General features: G+C 41.7%; 1 protein-coding gene across 1 annotated transcript in view; it reads right to left on the bottom strand.

Moving 5' to 3' along the window:
- The window catches only part of RNF11 (ring finger protein 11), a 54,585-nt gene extending 49,662 nt beyond the window's left edge, over positions 1-4,923 (bottom strand). Inside the window, exon 1 of the mRNA XM_064281946.1 lies at positions 4,675-4,923. Within this exon, the coding sequence (XP_064138016.1) occupies positions 4,675-4,797 (123 nt within the window). The 5' untranslated portion in view covers positions 4,798-4,923. The remainder of the gene's footprint in view (positions 1-4,674) is intronic.
- Positions 4,924-13,545: the final 8,622 nt, after the last annotated feature.

Genomic DNA, 13,545 nt, shown 5'->3' with positions numbered 1-13,545 from the left:
GCATAAATGAAAGATACCAATCTTTATTTATATACATTCAGATAGAAATAATGCAAAGTGGGGTTTTTACTGTTGTTCAATAAATATTAAGCTCTTGTTCTAATAGGATTACCCACTGCTGTCGATTAGCATATGACAAACAGGACACTTGACAGATCGGTACCCCACTCAAGCTGTTCACATATACCTCTCTGAGCTGGGCTGCCTACCTGCCCCCACCCCCTCTTATTAGACCTTCACTCCCAGTCTTTCATGACTTATCTTCCCTCCTTCACTGCCCTTCCAAGACATCCTTGATGAGTGTTGTACACAGATTTCCTCTGGATTCTTTTTAAAGATTCAGGGAAAAGAGAGTTGGTAGAGGGTGTGCCAAGAGCATATGCTTTTACCTTCTGTTAAGGATTGAACTGTGCACCTCAAAAATACGTGCTACAAATCATAACACCCATACCTATGGACGGAAACCCTGTTGGCATAGTGGTTAAGTGCTACAGATGCTAACCAAAGGTCAGCTGTTCAAATCCACCAGGCATTCCCTGGAAACTCTATGAGGCAGCTCTACTCTGTTCTACAGGGATCCTATGAGTTGGAATCGACCCAATGGCAACAGGTGTACCTGTGGTTGGGCACTGAGTTTTCTTTGTTATGTCAATGAGGCCATATCAGTGTAGGATATGTTTATGAGATATAAAAGATCGGATAAGGCACAAAAGACAGACACGGAGGGAAGACAGACATTATCTGAAGACAATGAAAGCAGGCCAGCCTACAAGCCCAGGAACTCCAAGGATGGCTGGCTACAGAGACGAGACAAGAATATTTCTCCAGAGCCAACAAAGAGGGAGCCTTCCCCTAGAGCCAGGTGTCCTGAATTCAGATTTCTAGCCTCCTAAACTCCTAAGCCTTGGAAACTCTCTGGGGCAGTTCTACTCTGTCCTATGAGTCGAAATTGACTCGAAGGCAGTAGGTTTTTTTTTTTTTTTTTACTGTGAGATAATAAATTCTGTTATAGCAGCGTTAAGAAACTAAGACACCTTCTAATTCAAGAAGGGCTCTAACCTTGTCCCTCCAATTTCTTTAAAGACAGGAATTCAAGTTCTTTCTCATAAAATAAACATTTTATGGTGGAATATACACAGGACAAAAAAAGACTAATTTGTTACTTTACCAATAACAATTATTTTATCGTTTTAAATCAATCCCTATACTTTATATTACTGGAACTTGATTTTTAAACTTTTTAAAACTGACTTTTAATATAGAAAAAAAAGGGAGTAGGAATATGCACTTCATAAAATGTTCAACTGCACCTGCCTCTAAATAAAACATACTAATTCATTTAAAATAAATCCACTTACTCATTCATTCATCCAGTAACTGAGTGCCTATTATGTGCCAGGGACTTTTCTAGGTAAGTGGAAAACACCAATTTTAAAACAAACAAATTATTCTCCTCAAGGGCTCACCACCTAGTAGGAGGAAAACAATAAACATTACACATAGTGTCAGAAACAAGCAAGCACTTTGGGAGCAGGGTAAATGGAAATTCCACAGTACAATTTTGAATAGGGCTTGATTAAGGTGACATTTGAGTAAAGACTTAAAGGAGGTAAGGGAGTCAGCTATGGTGACACCTGCAGGAAGAGTACTCCAGGCACAATGAAAACCAAGGCAAAGGTCATAGAGTGTTCTAGGAAGAGCAAGGAGGCCAGTGAGGTTGGACAGAAGCTAACAAGGGGGAGGGTAGAAGGAAAAATGTCATAGAGATATACGAGGAGCACGGGGAGTACAGATTCTGTTAGGAACACACTGCAGGGAGGCAAGGGTAAAAGCAGGGAGACCAGTTAAGAGGCTATTAAACTAACCCAGGAGAGAAGTATGCACTTCCTACAAACTTTATAATGGTATAGGGTTTTTTAAGGGGAAAAGTCAGTTTTGAATAACTTCAGTCAAACAAATCTGTCAGATACTGTTAAAAGGGAATAACTGGAACTTAGAAAAGTTTACCCTACAGAGCTCTTGGCATATACATACATTGTGCAACAAAAACAACACCAAAGACATCCTTTAATTACTTATTACATAACTACTCACTACAGAAAAACAACATGTGTTTCTTTATAATCAGCTATTCTTTACTAAAAAAAAAAAAAATCCCACTGCAGCTAACAATTTCTTAAAAAACAAGCCTATATTCCTGTAGCTGTTAATTATATACTAATTCTTTTACACAAAAATACATTACTTAGATCCAAAGAAAACATTATAAATCATTTACCAAAAATATTTTATTTGGTGTTTCTTAGAACATGTAAATTAACCATTCCTAAGAAATTTTATTTCCTTCGGGGGACATTTTTTGCACAAGTTTCTCTTTTTACGCTCCCACCTTTTAAAGTAATTATTTTCTTCCAAATGATACTAAATTTGCATATCATTCACTTCAGGAAAGGGTAACCACAAGAAAATACCCACTGTCAGAACTAACATGTTTCAAAAACTGTTCCTTTGTGATACCAAAAAACCATCATTATCATCTAGTCCTTCTGGTTAGGGCAAATACTATATTATTTCCATAAATTCTAAAGAAATACTCCTTAATACCATAATTGCCATAAGGATAGGAGAGAGGGCAACAAGTCAAGACACTCAACTTGCCTGGAAACAGGCTAGAGAACACAAAAGGGGGAACTCTGAAATAGAAGTTCACATCTCTAAAAAACTGTCTCTCCTGAAATGGAAATGAATTACATATATATATATGCACACACACACATATATATGGGGGGGTGACAAAGGCAAGTATAAACACAGGTTACTTGCTTCACTCAAAAGATATTTGTTCGGAAAGACGTCCAGATGTGGCCTGCATTTTTAAAAGATTGCCACTGTGACAATTCTTTGGGGAAATGGGTGTGTAAATGTAGAAAACATGATACTGAATTTAAATTCATTAATTCATTCAACATTTAAGTGCTTCTTATGTGGCAGAAAATGTGCAAAATATTGGAGTCACAGTTCCTGTTCTCAAGGGGTATATTCATTTATCCCAGTTACTGAATACTATGTGCCAGACGCTGCGGATTCAGCAGCAAACAGGAAGACACACGGTCTATCTTCATGCAGCTTAAACTGGGGGAGGAGGGAACTCCTCAAGGATGTGACATTCATCTAACTAAACAAGAACATTCACTAAAATGTTACAGGTAGTGCTTACAGATGCGCACAAGGGGACACAAATGAGAGTGATGGATTCAGGGATAGAGGTAGGGGAATATCAGGAAAAGCTTCAGATATGTGGACCTAACAACTGAGTTCTCAAAGGGAATCAGATGTTCACCTGGCAGACCTTGAGGAGGGGGGCGGGGGTAGAGAGGTGTGAACAGCCTGGTGTACTTGGCAGGCCTGGAATACAGAATGTGAGAGATAAGTCATGGGGGAATCTGTATGCCACAATAAGACTGGGCTTGATTGATAGATATGAAAGGTCTCTGAAGGGTTTTACTCAGAAAACCAGCATATGTGATCAGGTTTTTCTTGTGTGATGAGACACAAGTTTACACAGGAATGAAAAAAGAACACTAGATAATGATGTCACCACATGAAACAACAAAGGAGACCGCCCAGTTAGAAAAACTAAACTCCCTTCAGGAAAAAACTAAGGACTAAATATTCAAGCCCTTCTGGGAAAAAAGTTTTTATTCAACATCATTTAAAATTGGAAACGCAGAAGAAAAGGGGTGTATATGTATGATGGATTATTAACATCTGCATATTCTATTTTGAGTTTCCTGTTTTAGTTTCTTATTAACTCTGTAAACACATCTGGGCCTGCAGGTTGCTGTACAAAACGCAATGAAACCTATTTAGGAGAAAGCCTTTGATACAGAGAGAATCACAACTAACAGAAGGTATTTCCCAAGTCAGGTTTAAAGGTTTCCAAAGTTCTGAAGCTAATCAAGTTTTATTAAGTCAGCACATTTTATAAGGTGTGTCATAGGGGTGGAGCAAAAGTGAGGTGGGGTTAAAAAAAAATCAACAAATATATACATACATATAAACAAGTAACTCAATGTCGCTGGGACTAAAATCACCAGTTGGAGATCCTCTCCCAAGTAGAGGGAGAAACGAACACCCACCAGATCCAATTAACACAGACAGAAGGAGGGGTGGGGGTAGGAGGGGGGAGGGGAAGATGATCACACATGAAAATACAAATGGAGTTGGTGGGAGGTAACCACTTACTTATCCAGAACCCATAATCCAGCTGGCGGTACGATGAGGAAATTACCCCCAACCCCACAACTCCGACTTTTGGATTCAGACATAAAGGCAGGAAAATAATGTCACTCCAAAACTTCACAAACTAATCACCAGACTCTTGCCAAAGGAATATGACCGCAAACTCGCTCCCAGAACGCAAGGACAGAGAGCACCACCCCTACACGGTGCCAGAGGGGAGGTGAAGGATCACCCCTATTCTGGGAGTGGAGGGCAATCACCCTTAAGACTCAGCCCCAGAATAGCAAACAGCCCCAACCAGGCCTAGCCGGGGCTAGGGGCAGTGATGGTCCTGAAGCCCCCTCAAATCTCGGCCAGACCTGCCTGATCCTCGCCCCCCGCCCCTCCCCCCCCCCCCCCCCCCCGCTTTCTCGAACACACAACCTCCCCTACCTGATATGGCGGCGGCGGCTCCTGATCCGGCTCCGTCCCCTCACCAAAGCTAGCCCGGTCGGACTGAGACTCGTGAAGCAGGGAGATGTCATCCGAGGTGGGGGATTTGAGACAGTTCCCCATCTTCCGGGGCTGGGGTGTGTAATCTGGGGGAGGAAGAAAGGAGTGGCGGGGCCGTCTGCACGCTCCGCGGTCAGCCTCGGTCGGCGAGGTGGGGTCGGGCGGCAGGCCGGAGCTCAGGCGGCAGCGGCTCCCCCGCCCCCCGGCGCCGCCGAGGGGCCGCTCATGCCAGCCCCCGGGGGTGGGGGCTCAAGCCTGGGCCGCGGGCTCCACTGGGGTCGCGACGGTTGCCTCCTGCCAGGCGGTGTTGGGGGGGGCGGGGAGACGGGGCACTTCCCCACCCCGCCCCCCCGCGGGGCGGCGGCGGCCACGGAGCTGCTGGGCCTAATCCAGGTCAGGAGGGGGGGGGCGCGGCCGTCACGGCTGCCTCAGCTGCTGCCTCAGCTGCTGCCGTCCCCGCCGACGCCGAAGCCCCGACCGCGGGCCTCATCCTACTCCGCCTCAGCGCGGCGGCGGCGGCGGCCAGAACAAGGCCGGCCTGGGCCCTGCGTCATCCCGCTGTGCGTGCCCTGGTCCCGCCCTCGGCGCCGGGAGGCCTGGGCGGCTCCCGCGGCGCGTTGACCAACCTCCTCTTCCCCGCTAGCAGCTGTTCCTGGGGCTGCGTCAGTTTCTGCTTATCTTTGTGACAGTTTGGCTCGGTACCTGACTTCGAAGCCTCTCCAGCCTCTCGCTGCTCTCCACTCCGTGCTTCCGCCCGGTTTGTCTCAGCTCAGCTCCGCCGTGTGCACTATTCCGATAATCTCAACACCCTCAGCTGCCAAGTGATCTATTTATAAACGCATATCTAAATGGATCATTCCCTTGGTTAAAATGTAAATGGCCTCCCTTTATCCTTTCAGAATAAAGTGCAAGCTTATTAATGAACTCTCCCTACCTCTCCAATCACTTTCCTTATTCTCCAACATCACAGCCAAAGAGATTGTTCCAGCTGTTTATCTCAGATTGCTCCATTTCTTTTTATTCCCACCGCTATAGTCCAAGTCCAGAAGCCCTGGTGGCGTAGTGGTTAAGTGCTACAGCTGTTAACCAAGAGGTTGGCAGTTCAAATCCGCCAGGCGCTCCTTGGAAACTCTGTGGGGCAGTTCTACTCTGTCCTATAGGTCGCTGTGAGTCGGAATCGCCTCAACAGCAGTGGGTATTTATAGTCCAAGCCACCATAATCTCTCAGTGACTAGGGCAATAGACTCCCAGCTGTTCTCCTTGCATTCACCATTGTTGTTGTTGTTAGGTGCCACAGAGTTGGTTCTGACTTATAGCGACCCTGTGTACAACAAAACAAAACACTGCTCCGTACTGCGCCATTCTCACAACAATGGTTCCTATATTTGAGCCCATTGTTGCAGCCATTGTGTTAATCCATTTAGTTGAGCATCTTCCTCTTTTTTCGATGACCTTCTACTTTACCAAGCATGACGTCCTTCTCCAGGGAATGTTCCGCCCTTATAAACATATCCAAAGTATGTGAGACGAAGTCTTGCCATCCTCGCTTCTAAGGAGCATTCTGGCAGTCCTTCTTCCAAGACATATTTGTTCGTTATGCTGGCAGTCCATGGTATATTCGGTATTTTTTGCCAACACGGTAATTCAAAGGAGTCAATTCTTCTTTGATCGTCCTTATTCATTGTCCAGCTTTCACATGCACACCAGGTAATTGAAAATACCATGGCTTGGTAAGGCACACCTTAGTTCTCAAAGTGACATCTTTGCTTTTCAACACTTTAAAGCGGTCTCTTGAAGCAAATTTGCAATGCATCGTTTGATTTCTTGACCACTGCTTCTATGGGTGTTGATTGTGGATCCAAGTAAAATGAAATCCTTGACAACTTTAATCTTTTTTCCATTTATCATGATGTTGCTTATTGGGTTTTTGCTTTTTTGGTTTTCTTTAAATTGAGGTGTAATCCATACTGAAGGCTGTGGTCTTTGATCTTCATCAGTAAGTGCTTCAAGTCCTCTTCACTTTCAGTAAGCAAGGTTGTGTCATCTGCATATCACAGGTTGTTAGTCTTCCTGCGATCCTAATGCCATGTTCTATAGTCTAGCTTCTCAGATTATTTGCTCAGTTTACAGGTTTAATAAATATGATAAAAGGACACAACCCTAACACACACAACTTTCCTCGTTTAAAACCATGCAGTATCCCCTTGTTCTCTTCAAACGACTACCTCTTGGTCTATGTACAGGTTCCTCATGAGCACAGTTAAGTGTTCTGGAATTCCCATTCTTTGCAATGTTATCCATAATTTGTTATGATCCACACAGTTGAATGTCTTTGCATAGTCAATAAGACACAGGTAAACATCTTTCTGGTATTCTCTGCTTTCAGCCAAGATCCATCTGACATCAGCAATGATATCCTCATTCTATGTCCTCTTCTGAATCCAGCTTGAATTTCTGGCAGTTCCCTCTTGATACATACTGCTGCAACCATTTTTTAATTATCCTTAGCATAATTTTACTTGTGTGTGATATTAATGATATTGTTCAATAATTTCCACATTCTGTTGGATCGCCATTCCAAAGAAACCCCTCAGGTTGGAAGGCACTCAAAATACGACTAAGGAAGAGTTGCCTCCTCAAAGTAGAGTTGACCTTAATGACGTGGATGGCATCAAGCTTTCAGGACCTTCATTTGCTGATGTGGAAGACGCAAAATGGGAAGAAACAGCTCCAAACCTCCATTAATAATTAGAACGTGGAATGTGTGAAGTATGAATCAAAGAAAATTAGAAGTTATCAAAAATTAAACGGGACATTTGAAGATCGATATACTACTATCAGTGAGCTGAAATGGATTCGTATGGACCATTTTGAATCAAACAAATGGTCTACTATGCCAGAAATAACAAATTGAAGAGGAATGGCATTGCATTCACTGTCAAAAAGAACATTTCAAGATCAACCTTGAAATACGTTGTCGGTGATAGGATAACACCCATGCGCCCACAAGGAAGACCAGTTAATATGATTATTATTCAAATTTACGAGTCAACCAGTAATGCCAAAGATGCAGAAACTGAAGATTTTTATGAACTTCTGCAGTCAGAAATTTATTGAACATGCTATCAAGATGCATTGATAATTACTGGTGACTGGAACGTGAAAGTTGGAAACGACGAAGGATTGGTAGATGGAAAATATGGCATTGATAATAGAAAAGGCGCTGGAGATCACATGATAGAATTTTGCAAGACCAGAGACTTATTCATTTCAGGTAGCTTTTTTCCACAACATAAACAGTGACTATACACATGAAAACCCTGGTGGCATAATGGTTAAGAGCTACGGCTGCTAACCAAAGGGTTGGCAGTTTGATTCCACCAGGCATTCCTTGGAAACCCCATGGGGCAGTTCTACTCTGTCCTATAGTGTTGCTTTAAGTTGGAATCGACTCCACGGCAATGGGTTTGGGTTATGTACATAGACCTCACCTGATGGATACACAGGAATCAAATTGATTATATCTGTGGAAAGAGACAATGGAGAAGCTCAATATCTGTCAGAAGAAGGCCAAGGGCCAACTGTGGAACAGATCATCAATTGCTCGTATGCAAGTTCAAGTTGAAAGCTGAAGAAAATTAGAGTAAGTCCATAAGAGCCAAAATACGACTTTGAGTATATTCCACCTAAATTTAAAGATCATCTCAAAAATAGATTTGACGCATTGAACACCAGACATGTTGTGGAATGACATCAAGGACATCATACATGAAGAAAGCAAAAGGTCATTAAAAAGACAGGAAAGAAAAAAAAGACCAAAGCGGATGTCAAAAGAGACTCTGAAAGCTGCTCTTGAACATTGAGTAGTTAAAGTGAAAGGAAGAAATGATGAAATCAAAGAGCTGAACAGAAGATTCTGAAGGCTGGCTCAAGAAGACAAAGTAAAGTATTATAACGAAATATCCACAGACCTGGAGTTAGAAAACCAAAAGGAAGAAAACGCTTGGCCTTTCTCAAGCCAAAAGAACTGAAGAAAAAGTTCAAGCCTCAAATTGCAATATTAAAGGATTCTATGGGGAAACTATTGAACAACACAGGAAGCATCAAAAGAAGATGGAAGGAATATACAGAATCACTGTACCAAAAAGAACTGGTCGACATTCAACCATTTCAGGAGGTAGTATATGATCAAGAACCTATAGTCCTAAAGGAAGAAGTAGGTCCAAGCTGCACTAAAGTTATTGGTAAAAAATAAGGCTCCAGGAATTGATGAAATACCAATTGAGATGTTTCAACAAAAGGAGTTCCTCACCGGTATATGCCAAGAAATTTGGAAGACTGCTACTGCCAACTGACTGGAAGAGATCCATATTTGTGCCATTCCGAAGAAAGGCACTATGTCAGACAATGTTCTGCTACTATCCATAAGGTTTTCAGCAGCCAGTTTTTTCAGAAATAGATCACCAGGTCCTTTTCCCCAGTCTGTTTTAGTCTCGAAGCTCCACTGAAATCTGTCCACCATGGGCGACTGTCTTAGTTATCCAGTGCTGCTATAACAAATATACCACAATTGGGTGGCTTTAATAACCAGAAATTTGTTTTCTCACACTCAGGAGGCTAGAAGTCTGAATTCAGGGTGCTGGCTCTAGGGGAAGAACTTCTCTCTCTGTTGGCTCTGGAGGAAGGTCCTTGTATCTTCGAGCTTCTGTCCTGGGTGATATTCAGGAGGCTTGGCATCTCTCATCCCACATCTCTACTCTTTGCTTGCTTGTTTAATCTCTTTTATATAGAGTCTCTATGAGTCGGAATGGAATCGACTAGACAGCAGTGGTTTTGGGTATATCTTGAAAGAGATTGACTCAAGATATACTAATCCTGTCTTATTAACATAACAAAGACAACCCATTCTCAAATGGGGTTACAACCACAGGCATAGAGGTTAGGATTTACAACACGTATTTTGGGGGGACATAATTCGATCTATAACAGTGACCCTGCTGGTATTTAAAATACCAGTGTCATACCTTCCAGCATTACAGCAACATGCAAGCCACCACAGTACAACAAACTGACTGATGAGTGGTGGCATTCACCATTGCCCCCATCCAATCTACTGTTTGCACATTTGACAGAGTTATCTGTTTAAAATGCAAATCTTATCATGTCCTTCCCGTTTAAAAACCTTCAATGGCTTCCCAATACTGTATAACTGTTAATCCTTAAATGGTCTGCAAATATGCCCACCTCTCCAATCTCAATAGCAGCATTGTTCCCTCTCTCATTAATTCTAAACTCCAAGCTGTCTAAAGTATTTTTGGTTACCTTGAAAACTATTCCGTCTGGCTGGGGCCTTTATTCATGTTGTTTCTCTAACAGAAATCCACATCTCCCCACTCTATCCTCTGCCTCCCATCAGGCTAACCATTATTCCTACTTGTCCTTCCTGGACCCAATTTCATGTCTATGTCCCTCTCCCCAGCCTCTTCCGACCCTTCAGTCTAGGCTAGTCGCCTCCTCTGTGCTCTCACAGTACCTGAGCTTTTTCTCTGTCACAGCCTGAACAAGCTGAATCATCTGGCCACCCTTTGTGCAGGGCCTGGCATATTGCCTAAGGTAAAGTCATTCCTCTCCTTGGTAGAATGAACAGCTCAAAAAGCAACGACTGCAAAAGAAGGAAATGAGAAAGATGAGCGCGTGTCTGATAATCATTCATTCGTTTAAAAAGACTTCCTTTTTTTAATTCGCTACTTACTGATCTCTTTTTGTATATATGTGCCAAACCTTATGCTAGGCACTAGGGTAACTGATTTACCAGACCTGGCTTCTTCCTGATCCTCAGGAGCCCAGAGTCCAGCTGGAAAGACAAGTGAACAGATCAGTCCCCCAACCCCACAAGCTTTTCTAGAGGGCGCAAAGGAGAGTGATCAGCTCATCTGAGTATGGATCAGATAGGACTGTTGGAGGTAGGACTATCTTAAACCAGCTTGGGCCTGGGAACTCTAACTGAAGAGTTCCTATTCTACAAAATCGCTAATTAAAAGTACTCATATCCCATATTAAATATAATCTTTTTGTTGTAAAACTTTTTAAAAGACTGTGGTAATTTTGCTTTTGAAATTCTTGGGCTCCCAGGAACTCATTAACTTATGATTGACTAAATTTTCCAGAAATCAGAAGTACTCTATGATTTTTGCTAAATGAGAAAATTCAGTTCACAAATTATTTTCAAGCCTAATGAAATGTCATAAGTAATAAATTTAACATATTTATATAATGTTAGATTTGTAGACAGTTTTTTTTTTTTTGGCAGGTTTTATTTTTTATACCTTTTCAAGGGAAAAGCTCATGGACCTCGGGCACTATGCTTAAGAAGAAATGATGTTTCTGAATCTAAGAGTAGACTGCTGTTTGTTAGAGATAGGAGGGGCATTTGGGGCCTAGTGGTGGCTTTGAAATTTTAAAAAGTGTACAGGGGTCCTAAGATAAAAAGCTTAAGAACTCTTGGTCTACACCCTGGTCTATAGACTGGTCTGTGGAGCAACACTATCCCAAGCACCTGGGAGTTCGCTAGAAATACAAAATCTCAGACCCTGCCTCAGACTGACAAAATCAGAATATACATTTTACCATGATCCTCAGGTGATTTGTATACACATTAAAATTTGTGAGAAACACCAGTGTAGGGTGCTAAAGAAATCTTCTTGGAGGAGGTGACACTTGAGTTTTGTAGGTCGAGTAGGGACAGCAGGGGAGGACATATAAGGCGGAGGGAAGAGCTTGGGTGAAGGCATAGGAACACAAGGCACACTGGGAAACTGCAAATAGAACATATCCAGATTCTTGGTAACATTTTTCCTTCTAAAAATGAATTGTGAATACCTTATCTCTATAGTAAAAACCAGGAGCTAGAACTGTTTGTAATCCTCTTCCTAGGGCCTTATTCTACAGAAAATTTTAAAAAATAAAATAAAGGAAAAATAAATGGAGATGCTCACTGAAGGACAATCTCCAGGTTTAATCACAGGCAAATGGTTAAGTAAGGGTATATTCACTCTAAGAGGTATTTTCTAAACCGGTCATGCTCCATACCACCACTCTCCATTCCTCATCTTGCTTTGTTTTTCTTTATAGCACTTAACATTGAAATATATATGAATTTGTTCATTGGATGTTTCCCCTACAGTAATTAAGTCCACTGGGAAAGGGCCTTATCTTATTCACTATCAAATCATCAGCATCTAAAAAAGCCTGGCATATTGTAAAAAAAAAAAAAAAAATATTGTAGGAACTATATAAATATTGGAAACCCTGGTGGTATGGTGGTTAAGAGCTACGGCTGCTAACCAAAAGGTCAGCAGTTTGAATCCACCAGTTGCTCCTTGGAAACCCAATGGGGCAGTTCTACTCTGTCCTATAATATATAGTGTGGCTATGAGTCAGAATCGACTTGACATCAACAGGGTTATATAAATATTTGATTATGCATGAATGAACTATATAAAAAAATAAAAATTTTTTGGATGTAATATTTAGTAAAAAATACAAAAAATGAAATGTGTTCTCACTACAACAATGAGAAAATGACATATACACATTGACAGAGACTGGAATCTAAGAACTGGGAGACAAGGTTCACCAAGATAATGTACAAAAGTGAGAACGGTTGATTTCATAGAAGACAGAATTGTGGGCAATGTTCATTTTCTCTCTTTTATTTCTAGTATTTTTGTTTCAAAATGGTTTGCACAATGAAAAAAAATTAGATATCAGGGTAAAGGTATTATGCTTGCCAAGCTTATTTCCAGCAAATGGGGCTGTATATTCCAGGTTGGGAAGGGGCAGTCCTTCAAGCTTTCAGAGACAGAAAAATTAGCACAGAGGAGGAGGAGGATTTGCTTGAACATTAAGTTACAGTATAGATCAGAATCATGGGTGTGTGGAGAAGGGAATGGAAAGCAGCCTCTCCGGTCTGTGTCCACAGCCTCTGTCCTGAATTTAACAATGGGACACCAATAATCAGGCAAGGCCGGAGGATATAGTAGTGCAGCTTAGACATGTCACGAAGGTGCCCAACTCAGGAGATAAGTGGCAGCTAAAATTCAGTCCTTACTTTGCTCTCTAAGCCACTGAAACCTGGCATGGGCCTGTATCTCCCCAGAGGATGTGTCTTTTTCTAATTTTCAAAAAGGCATCACAAGGTAGAGAGAATGGTTGTACAACCTGAGGATGCAACCAGTGTCACTGAAGTACACATGTAGAAATTGATTAAATAGTGTATATTTTGCTGTATAAATATATCATTATACTAAATTTTTTTTTTAAAAAAGGAATGAGATGAGACAACCAACACTTCGTGCCCTATAATATGAAATATGAAGTACTCAGCATCACCTTAGAAGTATCCTTGCCAAAATAGTTGAACCAAAACTAGTCCAGCCTTTAGAGCTAACTTCCATAGGAAATATGGGAAATAGAGGAACAAGTTAAATACTACCATAAGAAAGCAATCAGACAAATTTGTAGTGCGTAACAACCAACCCAGTGCAACCAGTAAATGGCAAGAGAAGGAAAAAAAAAAAAAAAGAGTGGGGAGGAGGCATACTCCAGATGAAGAGACACAACAATCAAATAGGACATGTGAACCTTATTTAAATCCTGGTTGGGACAACTCAACTGTAAAAAGGTATTTTTAAGCAGTTGGTGAAATCTGACTATGGACTGGGTATAAGATGACACCAAGGAATTATTGTTAGTAATTAAAAAAAAAGTATCCTCCCCCCCACCCCCCACCCCCAAAAAGGCATCACAGAG

This window comes from Loxodonta africana, chromosome 3, assembly GCF_030014295.1.
Source record: "Loxodonta africana isolate mLoxAfr1 chromosome 3, mLoxAfr1.hap2, whole genome shotgun sequence".
Taxonomy (NCBI): Eukaryota; Metazoa; Chordata; class Mammalia; order Proboscidea; family Elephantidae; genus Loxodonta; species Loxodonta africana.
Note: the sequence above shows the minus strand (reverse complement) of the source record. Positions and strands in the feature narration are given on the sequence as shown.